The 13,368-nt window shown below is 31.3% G+C and overlaps 1 protein-coding gene across 3 annotated transcripts in view; it reads left to right on the plus strand.

Moving 5' to 3' along the window:
• Positions 1 to 11,983, plus strand: part of LOC143047985 (uncharacterized) — a 291,101-nt gene extending 279,118 nt beyond the window's left edge. For all 3 annotated transcript variants that reach the window (XM_076221371.1, XM_076221380.1, XM_076221389.1), the window contains 5 exons: positions 559 to 684; positions 1,682 to 1,792; positions 5,329 to 5,483; positions 7,952 to 8,087; positions 8,652 to 11,983. In XM_076221371.1, the coding sequence (XP_076077486.1) occupies positions 559 to 684; positions 1,682 to 1,792; positions 5,329 to 5,483; positions 7,952 to 8,087; positions 8,652 to 8,747 (624 nt within the window). In that variant the 3' untranslated portion in view covers positions 8,748 to 11,983. The remainder of the gene's footprint in view (positions 1 to 558; positions 685 to 1,681; positions 1,793 to 5,328; positions 5,484 to 7,951; positions 8,088 to 8,651) is intronic.
• Positions 11,984 to 13,368: the final 1,385 nt, after the last annotated feature.

The raw sequence follows: 13,368 nt of genomic DNA on the forward strand, positions 1-13,368 counted from the left end.
AAGTCAATACACTATCATACATAAATGTAAATTATGATGTTTTTAAACTGTGCAGATTAAAAAAATGAGGTGATAGTCTGTTCTGCTAATCAATATTGACTAATGGCTTCACTATATTGAAGACTTAGAAAAAATAGAGAATGCCCTTTTGAACTAAATTGAACGCATATTTGGCGTTCATACTTAAAACCCAGGAATTTAAGAGGTGGTTTCACTTTTAAGAATTCTTTGGTTGTTGGTATGCTTAGACAATTGGATGTCGAAATTTCTTGAGATAGTACCGACAAAATATTTTTTTTTTGGTGCTTATTAGCAATTTTACACCCTATAGTATGATATATACTGAATTACGTTAATTAAAAGAAACATCAGCCTCTGTATAAGTATAAAGATTTAGGAGGACATATGTTTCATTAATTTGTTCCTTTATAGGACAGACTCAAAATAATTCATTATTGCCAGATGGCATTCCTGCTTCCCGATTTTAGTTGGAAACGTTAAACTGCCTTCAATCATAATCTTTGTACTGAACACTTCAATCATGAAATTTTTTTGTAGAGTTTCAGAGAGGGAAGAAATATTTTTGTAACACAGTACCCATTACAAAATACTATTGGTGATTTATGGTCCCTGGTATATGACAATGATTGCAGAACCATAGTTATTTTAGATGAGTTATCTGAGGTAAACTATAAATACTTAAAAGATAAAAAAAAAAAAAAGCACAATTACTTTAAGATAACCTGTAAACTATGAATACACTAATATACTTAAATTTTCCTCAGTATAAACATAAGTTCATGACGAATCTGTCGTAAGGTAGATTTCATATAAAATATGTTTTTCGATTTTGCAATGAGATTTAGCCATGTCATTTCGTATTCAAGTTTGTAAACATTATACATATTTTTGAGAAAGATGGATTTTTCTTTATTCTACGAACAAATTCGACACTCTTTATCTAAACATATTTCTTCGATATAGTAAGAGGTTTTCATTGAAATGACCACGCTGAATTGGTATGAAAATTAAGTGTAACAACATAGAAAGACACATACATATTATACTACATGTATCATTTTAATCATACAAAATTCAACCGAACATCAAATAGAGATCCCAAAATGGTGCAGTACAAAACCAACATACTCACAAGAGATGACACGGCTCTAGATCCTTGCGCAGAAAAACCTTGTTTACTATGTATTAATTTTTCATTTGTAGTGAACAAAATAATCCCAGGTCTACAGGGTCTCAACAACTTTTAGATCTTTGGTCTTTATCCAATAATTAATTCCAAACCTTGGTTTTATTTTTATGTACTTTACTTTTCAATGTATTACAGTATAGAAAAGACTATCAAGTTAGTGTTGAAGAACAGTTGTTTTATTTTAAAATCAAAACAGTATTATCTGAAAATAAATCAGAGGAATTTGGAAGTACAATTAAAAAACTGTTTCGTCTATGTCAATGAAATCTTCTTAAATAATGTAATTTAAGACTTAGAAAAATAAGGGTATTGAGGGATCACCATGCATTAAACTACAATAGTTATCAAAAAGGGAAACAGACCGCAAATATGAACGCACATATACAATTCGACAGAATTTATCAAACTGTTTGTAACCTAGATCAATTATTACGTCAACCATACTCGTATTGTTTCTTTTGTCTTTTCAAGGATGTCATACCGAGTAGTACTTCCCACAGATTCAGCAACGATAATTTCATCATAAGCAGAATTTCGTCAAATGCTCTTCAAGATAAAGTTACAATTTCACTAAGACACAAGGTAGATTTAAACTATTGTTATTGTTTTGATAATAATTTTATAATATGAGTGAGCTTCAGTAGATTTCAAGAGATTGTAACGAATGTTTTACATCGATAAAAATGAAGAAGTCAAACACCATTGAACAAAAAGGTATAATTTACACGTCACTTCAAATTTCGATCGTCCTTATATGCATGACACATTTTCTACTGACATTAAAGCAATGGCAAACAAATACAAACATTTTAAAAGTTCGACATTATTTTTATATAAGTTGGTTTCCTCCTACCTATCTTTTGAGTAAAGCTAATTACAATGGAATTGTTTTGTTTGTTCTTGTGCTGTGCTGTTCCTATGTTATGGGAGGGTTGAACACTTACAAACATGTCCAACCCCGCAACATTCTGTATGTTCCTGTCCGAATTAAGAAACGCACAATTCAGTTATAATTGTTGGTTTATGTATGTCATATCTGTTTCTCGTAATTTGTTTTCTTATGATTACACAGCTACTTTTGCATAGGTACTATTTCTGTACTTAAAATCTTAAGTACAGGAAATTTACTTTTAATGTTAAGTACTATGTCTTTACTGTAATTTTTAAGTACTTGTAGTTTCCAGTACTTGATTTATACTTAAAATATTGATACAAAATTAATACCAACATTGATCACAGTCTTCCTTGTTTGATCATCATAACTTTATGAGATTTGAAAAAGACAAACAATCAAAATGCTGAAAATGTAGCCGTGCAACCACAAATCTGTATTACTTTAATTTCAAGTACAAATTAAGTACGGTAAAATACAGGTACCTTAATATATTACAATAATTTTAAAGTAACAAAATAGTACTGAATATTAAAAGTAGATTTCCAGTACTACAGATTTTTGGTACAGAAATAGTACCTATGCAAAAGTAGCTGTGTATACCGTTAGTTAACTCATTAGAAATGCTTCATTTTTTCTTGTCGGGGCCTTTTACGGCAGACTATACGGAATTTACTTTTACTTTTCTTATTGGTGCAGGTCGTATGGTTGCTAATAATTTATCACATTCACTTTATTTGAATTCTGGTATATAGTTGATTGTCAATGATACTGCACACCCTTATTGTTATAAGTTCATTGGTTGTCTTTAGTTATATCGTTATGGAGTTTTCAGATCTTAACACAGTATACACAGTATATTCACACCTGTCGAATGTTGACATTAGTACACTGATCTATTGATGTCTTTCTGTCATTTATGTCGTTGGATTGCTCTATTATTGATATACACCGCAAACATTATCTTATCTTCCTACCAACTTATTTGGTCGACATAAAGGAAATTTGTTTAATGAGATAAAATGCAAGTTATACATACATATAGGAATATTGTTTTGTATGGAACATTCTTATAAAAAAAGATTAGTTTAATTTTGTTTAAAAAAAGGTCAAATCGATGCTGATGACAATAATTCGACATTATCTAAGTCTTTATGAATGAAACCTATCATTTCATTCTTAGTTGGAGATGACTTTTGCATGTCCAAGTGTAGTGAATAAAAGGAATTTCAACAAAGAATTGAAACAAGGAAAGATTGAACTAGGTTATTGGTTGTAAAAGAGTGACGAAAGATACCAAAGGGACAGTCAACTCATAAATCGAAAATAATCTGACAACGTCATGGCTAAAAATGAAAAAGACAAACAAAAGTACACATGATACGACATCGAAAACTAAAGAATAAACAACACGAACCCCACAAAAACATAATTAGTCTTCTGCAATTATGAGTAGTTCATCTAAATTTAATTTATGTTTTTCTCTCTACAATCAGATCAAACCGAACTAAACCAAAATAAGTGCACTTGTCTATTTATCATTGTGCTTATCTTTCTGTTAATATATATAAGAATATGTGGTATGATTGTCAATGAGACAACTTCACACGATACAAAATGATACAGAAATAAACAATTATAGGTCACCATACGGCCTTCAAAAATATGCAAAGCACATACCGCATAGTCAGTTACAAAAGGCCCAGAAATGGCAATGTAAATAATTCAAACCATAAAACTAACGGCATAATTCATGAACAAATAATGAACGAAAATCAACATGTGTAACACAGAAATAAACTACACCCACTGAATTACAGTCTCTGGAATTAGGACAGGCACATACTTACAGAATGTGGTAGGGTTAAACATGTTAGCGGGATTCTAACCCTCACCCTAACCTTGGACAGTGCTGTAACAGTACAACATAAGCAAGAACTATAAAAATTAGCCGAAAAAGCCTCAACTCTTCAAATGGCTAAAAATACAAATACTACACAGAGTGGACGTAGAAGGGTACTTATATCCCAACAACAAAAAGACACTAAGTACATATCTGAAAGTACTCGCGGTTACTGACAGCTAGTTCAAATCCACTGACCACTAAAAAATAAATCATGCATCTAAGACTTAACTATTAATCCGTACACATCCAATATCCAATGGATTTAGTTTTATGACGTCATGAACAGTCAATAAAAAAGCATGGCCTATTATTCGGTATAATTACAGGGAAATTGACAATCCTCATTGTTCATGGGTAATATCGATAAGCTAATAAACATAGTATACTCTTACCACGATATGGGGATAATTATTAATAATTATGTATTGATTTTCTATTGAAATATTACATTTCCGAAGTACGATTTATTATATACAAAATTTGAAAGTTTGGATCAAATCTGTTAGCGTTTATTTGTTTGCCTCTTTCAAAGCATTAATACCAATATTGCTTTTATGTTGTAATCTCGAAAGCTATGATAAATAGAGGAAAATCCTAACAGAAAAATGATCAGTCGTTAAAGATCGACAAATGAGTCAACTAATCAGCACTGTAAGATATCAAAATAAGTTAAAACCATTTATTACAGATACTAGACTTTTACTTTTATACGTGTTTTTTATTGTGATTTCTAGTCAGTTCTTCGGTCTATCCCTTCGTCCGCCAGGATGAAGCTTTGGTTTAATGGAAATACGAATTGATTTTTTGTCACATCAATCCAAAACTGAATACATATATACACATTGATGTGAAATTAGTTTAATATGTCATTATTGAATGTCAAATGAGTGTTAAAATATTCATTTTTACGGGCACAATATTTCACAAATATTTATAAACATCCTCCATTGTCGTATATTTCCACTTGTTTGAGACAAGTCATTGATAGAAAAAGTATTGCATTGTTTTCCATTTGCACAATATCTGCCATAGATTTGGAAATAACAAAAATCCGCCATGTATTAGGAAATTACAAAACTTGCCATAAATTAGGATTGTAAAAAATCTGCCATAGTTTTGGGATGGCATGACGTCACCTTTACCATAGATTAGGAATCTGTCATATATTTGGAACCCACCATAAATTTGAGTCCAACATATATTTATAATTTCACTACACTATAATTACGAAACGATAGCATTTAGCTGAGCGGTTGTATGGTAGGTGGTTTTAAAGACCTCATTTATGTGTGGATTTTTATATTTCAAAATATGTTGTAGAACAAGAAAGAAGAAAGACCTATTACTGTTTTTGTTTATAACGACTGGGAAGATACTAACATGATACCAAACTCAACAAAGACTATGATTGATTTCACGGAAGAGATTTCCAGGACTACACGTGAAGATAATGAATCCAAAATCATCATTTGCAGGTTTTTAATACAACATATTGAAAATATGAAACTATAATACATATCAAAGTCACTAATGAATTCGAATACTATTTTGAAATGGGAATGTGTAAGAATACAAACAAACCAATGCAACTGAATAAACTATATAAATAAAGAAATAAGTGCAAAGTCAATACCAATATCGACAAACTCGTTGTTAATATTTAGGCTCAGTACGTTTTCATTTCAAAATATTTCGCCTAGACTGGTGTTATTTGAATGTATTAGTCGTGCAACTATGTAAAATGTCTCAAATAGTAATAAAAGGTACCAGGCTTATAACTTAAAAAGCCAGACGCCCAGTTCGTACATAAGACTCATTAATGACTCTCAGATCAAAATAGTTATAAAAGCAAACACGTACAAAAATGATGAGCATTGATGACCTTAAATTCCAAAAGGTTTTACCGAATAAGGCTTAGGTTATCTATGCCTGGGATACGAAATCGAACACACTTTAATTTGAAATCATTAATCCCCTCATGCATCTTCACTCCAATACAGATAATTAGTCACTGTGAATGTGCCACATTTGCTAGGTAATGATGTTAAGTAAAGTTTAATGTCTTAATCCAAAGTGTTCTTATTATTAAAAATGTCCAACAGAACAGAATATAAATATTTAACAGTAATACTCACCCATAGATTGACCTAAATTGACAATTTCATTCACGCCAACTTATCATAATTTGAGTTATCATAATATCATAATATGTCAATTTTATCATAGATCTGTAATTGGTGATTATATAATTTTCAAGAGTAAGAAGTTCAGGTCATATAGGAATTTTATTACACATCGCTAGATAAATATATAACAGTTTTATCAAACATGTTACCTAGAGTAACACTAACAGTTCATTCGCGTATCCTAGAGTAACCCGTTATTCTTTGTTTGCGTACGCTATCACGACTCGTTGCAATTTACATGATAAGATGGTTCGAGTTACTGTAGGGATATGTATCTATTGAAATCGTGTAACCAATTTTACTTACAAATGGAATTATCTGCATCCGCAACCTCGAATTATTAAATTGAATTTGCATAACAAATTCAAGTAATATCGTTTATTCCGATTGAAGAACGTGCGCAACTTTAAGAAAAGAAAGCAGGGGTGGTGTTCTCGAAAGTATCATAAGATTGTTCCTAAGTCATAGATAAGACCAATTTTAAGATGGACTTAGGATCAACTTAGGACACTCTTAAGTTGTGTCTCGAAGCTATCTCAGACGCATCTTATGTTAGGACGTCCTAAACATATCCAATGTGCGAAATTATAAATAGTTTAAGTTAAGTTTAAATCAAAAATTTATCAAAGACGAAACCAATAAATAAATTGTTTTCGAAATTTTATAATTACATGTATTTAATATAATGTATGATTTCAAATGTAATTGTAAAATAATATCAAAAAGGATTGTGATTTAAACTGGAAAACATTTTTTTTTTTAAATGAGGTTATTGATTTCGTAGTGTCATCGTATCGTAAAACACGAAGTTCAAAGTTTAAAATCATGCACAATTTCTTGATGAACGAGTTTTAATAACCGATGGTGCGTTTCATTCCATGTTCATCTTCACTAAAAAAATGAGAAAAAAGAATGCCCAAAGTTAGGATGAAGGTATGATGATCTTAAGACACCAAATTAGGTGTCCTAAAATTAGGACGAAAAATGTGATATATCTCAAGTTAAGAGAGCTTCGAGAACACGACTTAGGACCAAGCCTTGTCATAAGATGGTCTTAGGACACGTCCTAATTTTAAGATAGCTTCGAGAACACGGGGTACCACCCCAGGGTGATAATATTGTGCGTCAAACACGCATTCTATCTAAAAAAAAAACCTGATCAGTGTCGCTCGATTGAAAACAAATCAACGTTTTAATTTCAAATCAAGTACAAAGAATCGAAAAAAAAATTTCTTAAAGGTTTTGCAAAATACAGCTAGGGTAATCATTTCTTAAAGTAAAAGACCCTTAGGATTTCGCCAAAAATTGACATATTTGTTAATCTATATGACAATAAAAATAATAGCTCATGCAAGAAGTTCTGACTACACTAGTTGCAACAAACACAAATTGAAGAGCTATTAATCGTTATACTATTGATACTTAAAATTATCTGTAATGTGTTACTCTATGGTACGTTGACTGACTTGCTCGTTCCTCTTATTTAAGTTAGTACGTATTTATTTGCAAAGCAGTATCCCATTGTTTCAGCAAATGGATTAAAGTTGCATTGTGATCCAAAAAGTCTTTTTTTATAAGAGTTATGGAAGTACAGAGAAAAAATAGAACAAATAGACTGTATATCAAAGTCTGAAGCAATTTTTTGGAGCATTTTGATTGATAAATCGATAATTGTCTCTATTACCACGTTGTTATTATTTTTAAATCGTATTGCTGAAATAATTAAAATTAATATTATGAACCATATTTTTATTTAGGGATGGTTGTACGCGATGTGGCATATATGTCACTTTGGACTTAGTTTTAGAGAAAATGGAAATAGATGAAGAAATTGACATTTTACAAGTCGCAAGACGAATTCAAACTCGACGGCCTCAATTTTTGTCAAATATTGTAAGTTTTAAAAGTATACTAAAACTATCATGAGGAATAACTCCCTATGGTTATGAATCTACTAGTTAAAGTAAGTTAAAAGTTGTTTTATAATTGCCGGTGGTTAATTTGTTTTGCACAAAATTGAAAAAAAATATATGGTACTCGTACATGGGACAATTTAGTTGATATCAAGTAAAACAACAAAAACATCTAAAAAATTACTACATACTCTTAAACGAGGATCGTATATTCAAACCGTACGTAGAAATATGCCGGTACCATTCAGTCGGATGTTAATGTGTCTAAAATAACTGTCAAAATAAAACTGAACAAAATCCCAAGAAAATTGATCAATATGAACATTTCGCAAAGCTGTGTTATGATTTTCGAGGTTTCATCAATAGAAAATGAAACTATTATCTTCATTTCATTGAATTATGTTATTACTTCCGTGTCAAGGTAATACAAAATATTACATATGGAAAAGAAAAACAAATAATTTATAAAGAAAATGCTTAAAATGAATACTTACTTTGTTTTTTTGAAATGAAAAAAAGCAAACTTTTCTGCCTTTTATTTTAGGAGCAATTTGAGTTTTGTTATTGTGCTCTAAAGGAATTACTTAGCAGTCAGTCAGTATATGCAAACTCAGGAAATCTGCTGTCGGTTTACAGATAAGAAGTTTGATTCGAGATAAAAAAAACACTTGACACTTTTAGAGTTATCACTCTGATTTACTCGTATATGTTTTCTTCATCAAATGACATTTGCTACTTAGCTATCATATTCTAAGAATCTTAATATGATCTTACAGCTTTTTCACTTATTATGTATTAAAACCCATTTGTATATATGAGCATCAAAACTCATGTCCCTTGCAAGCAAATATCACTCAAATTCGTGTTTTTTTATTTTTACTCATTTTGCTGTTATAGCTTCTGTTAGTGTTGAGTTTATTTAGACTCTATTTTATTAAACGTCGTTTTTTATCCCGAACAAAATTCGGAGCGTATATTAATTGCTTGCATGTCCTTTCGTGTGTATAAAACAAATGGTTTCCTAATGGTAACTTTAGAATTCCTTGATTGACCACAATGCACTTTATATTATACTTTTTAATGTCCCTTTGATATCATTCGCAGCTGTTTTAGCTCACATGGACTGAAGGACCAGTTGAGCTTTTCTCATCACTTGGCGTCGTCGCCGTCGTTATCCGTCGTCGTTAACTTTTACAAAAAAAACAAATTCTCCTCTGAAACCACTTGGACAAATTTAACCAAACTTGACCACAATGATAATTGGGGTTTCTAGTTTAAAAAATGTGTCCGATGATCCCGCAAACCAAGATAGCCGCCATGGCTAAACATAGAACATAGTGGTAAAATGTATTTTGGCTTACTTTTCTGAAACAAAAGCATTTAGAGCAAATCTGATATGGGATAAAATTGGTTATCAGAACAAGATTTATCTGCCCTGAATTTTTCAAAGAAATAAGACAACCTGTTGTTAGGTTGCTGCACCATAATTGGTATTTTTTTGGAAATTTTGCAGTTTTTGGTTATTATCTGGAATATTATTATAGATAGAGATAAACTGTAAGCAGCAATACTGCTCAGCAAAGTAAGATCTACAAATAAGTCAGAATGTCAATTGACCCCTTAAGGCGTTATTGTCTTTGAAAGTCAATTTTTAACAATTTTTCGAAATGTTTGTAGTCTTTTACATAAATCTTCTCCCCTAAAACTACAGAGACAAATTAAACCAAACCTGTTTACAATCATCATCAGGGTATTGAGTTTAAAAAATGTATCCGGTGACCCTGTCTCCCAACCATCAATGCCGACATGGTTAAAAATAGAAGATAGGGGTTAAATGGAGTTTTTTGGCTTATATCTCTGAAAATAAAGCATTTAGAGCTAATCTTACAGGTAGCAAAAATGTTCATCAAATTTAGATTTATCTGCCCTGTAATTTTTAGACGTTTGGGTTGCTGCCCCTGAGTAAGTAATTTTACTGAAATTTTACAGTTTTTGTTATTATCTAATTAGATATCATTATAATATCTACTATCTAATACTACTAATTAAGATTAACCTTATTTTACATGATTTTTTTCGAAAGCATCAGTAAATACAAGTGAGCGACACAGGCACTTGAGAGCCTCTAGTTATATATTGTTTAGGGTCAATTTATCGTTTGATGCATTTTGTCGTTTGATTTTGCCATTTGATTAGGGACTTTCCGTTTTGAATTTTCCTCGGAATTTCAATATTTTTGTGATTTTACTTTTTATCAGGCAAATGTAACTGGTATAAAAAAAGAAGCAAATTGGGACAACAATTTAAGGATTGTTACTAGAGTCTTCGTTCCTTGATTGCAATGAATCATAATAAATTGAGGGAAAGTAAAAGTATGAAGTCTATAAGTTTTGAGATCAACTAGAGGTTGCTTAAAACTCGATTTTTTTAACGTTAGTGACATGATGGTACATTTACCTCACTAAGAATGTAGGAACACATTTAAAAGGGAGAAACATAAGTAATGTTTAATCAATACAAGAGTACTAGAATATTGCTGTTCCAGGATCATTAGTTTGCAGTAACAACTTTTTATTTGTATTTTATTAATATTAAATTATTATTAATTATGGCTTCGTTTATCCTACAATTATAGAAATCTCGACTAAGCCATTTCAACTTAATTCTGGATTGGTATCATGCCTTGTCTTGTCATTTTATAATTTTGTCTCGACCAGTCTTTTAATCTCGATTAATTTTATCTTATTTATTAATTCAATATATCTTTTAGAAATCTTATTAGTGGCGGATTTGGCCGGATGAGGGTTGGGGGAGGTGGGTATAGTGGTTTGAGAATTGCATTCGGACCTGTTTTATCGGATTTTGCGTATACATCCCCTTTTATTACAACACTGTTTTTACCATTGCACGGATGTTTTTTTTTTTAATTGTCAGCTTTGAATATTATCAAAACAATCTCAGTAACATTTCAGATCTACTGATTAAGTCTAAGAACAACATGAAGGATGGAACTATTGGTTTTCATTGAGAGATACAGAGACAAGAGTATGTCATCCGAGAATTATCATAAATGGAAAATTATTGATGAATGTAACAAAAACTAATTTGTAAGCGAAATGATTGGGTCTTCTGGTATGTAAAAAGAAGTTTATTGATAAACGTAGAAAGTTCCAGTGAGCGAGTTTGAAAGTTAATAATTGATCGTTACATTAATGCATTTTCATCATTTATCATCGTTCTTATTTTTCCATTCTCATTTTTTTTATCAGCTGTAATTAATTCAAGTACTGATCTCTTGATCGGTAAATATCAAAGGGTGTATCCACTAAATTTATAACTTTACTTCAAAAAAAAGAAGGCCAAAAGAGTCTAAAAGGACATTAACTCATAAATCGAAAATAAACTGACAACGCTAAAAGACAAAAAAGACAAATAGACACAAAATAGAACACAAAACACAACATTAAAAATTAAAGACTAGGCAATATATACCCCACCAAAATCTAGGGGTGATCTCATGTGCTCCGGAAGGGCAAGCACATCCTGCTCCACTTATGGAATCCTTGTGTTGCTGATGTTAGTACAAACCCGGTAATAAGTCTAATTCGGTAGATCACATTCGTGAAAAGGTAACGGGATTGTAGTCACGACTTAAAGACTAAACTTCAGATTTCATTGACAGACTATGTATGTATATCAGTGTATATTTTCCGGTCCATTTTTGATATAATACGGTTTTTACGGTGCACTACACTTTTTATATCACAGTGCTGTGTAACATTCGAGATATTTTTTCTGTAACTGCTGCTTTTATCATTATGTTATGGATAGATTGTCGACTAAAATTTATCAATAAATTGATATATCGTTCATTTTCGTCTCGTAGTTTTGTTCTTACTTTTGCATTTGCTCCTGTTAAAACCGATTAGTTCTCTTTTTTATCAGCTATTAATGTAAGTATTGATCTATTTATCGATAAATAGCCAAGAGTGTAAAAATTACATTTATAACTCAACATCATTAATCGTATGATGCGTGTCGTCTCCAAATCACTCATCGGTGACGTTCGAATGAAAAATGATAAAAGGGCGAAATTACGATGTTGAAGCTATTGAGGACACAAACTTACGATAGGAAATCCAAAAACAACAGATGTAAAATTGAGAATGTAAATGAAGAATGTGTCAAAGGGACAGCACCCCGATTAAAGAGCAGTTAGAAGACGAAGACTACCAATTGGTACTCAATACAGCGAGAAAATCTGCACCCGGAGGCGTGCTTTAGCTGGCCCCTAAAGAAAAATATGTATTAGTTCAGTGATAATGGACATCGTACTAAAAACAAGTACGTTTCAATGTACCGTAATATGACACAGTTACAAAACCATAGGGTTTGATAGTGAGCTGAATCAAATGAAAGCTAGCCAGTACATATCATTATATAGCTATTTGTTATACAGGTTTCGCTTATATGAACATTTGAACGTAGATGTTAACATTACTAATTATGTCTGATCGTATCAGTAAGTTAGTTATTATAATTATAAATAATGAAATACTTTCTGTTGATTTCATGTCTTTGCTAATTATAAAGTGCTCATCCCACTGTCTTCTCCTTCATTATTGAGCTTTTCGTAATCCGTTTTTAATTTTTCAAATGTCAAATCTTTTGTCCTTTTAATTAATATGGATTTTATTTACCGGCGGTATGAGCTACGTCGGATCACTGACAAAACTGGTTCTGTGTTAAACTTGTTTTTCCCTGCTTTAGTTATATGTGTTTTGTGAGTTAATATGTTATGAAGTTAAGGATTTTCACGCATCCACTTACACAAGACTATCATAGGCCATATATTCTTTCTATTTTGACCAGTCTCTAAATAATACAATTTTCATTAAACTATAATTAATGTAATAAACAATCAAAAACGATTCAATGACGATATAAAATAACATTATCTTGCTCTGAAAAGACACAGACACAAAAATCACTAAACATGTTAACCTTATGGAAGAGGGATTATATATATATATATATAAGTACGTCTGAGTCAGTGACAACTCTACAACAGATGTATCCATCGGATCGCCATCAATGATGGTGATACATGGCTGTGTACATAATGTATATACAACTCGTCTAAACATCAACCCAACAATGTTAGATCTGTAAATTTGCTTTCGCAAATTTTTGGTTCTTCCCTCGCCGGGATTCGAACCCATGCTACTGTGATATCGTGACACCAAATCGCCTGCACTGCA

This window comes from Mytilus galloprovincialis, chromosome 1, assembly GCF_965363235.1.
Source record: "Mytilus galloprovincialis chromosome 1, xbMytGall1.hap1.1, whole genome shotgun sequence".
Taxonomy (NCBI): domain Eukaryota; kingdom Metazoa; phylum Mollusca; class Bivalvia; order Mytilida; family Mytilidae; genus Mytilus; species Mytilus galloprovincialis.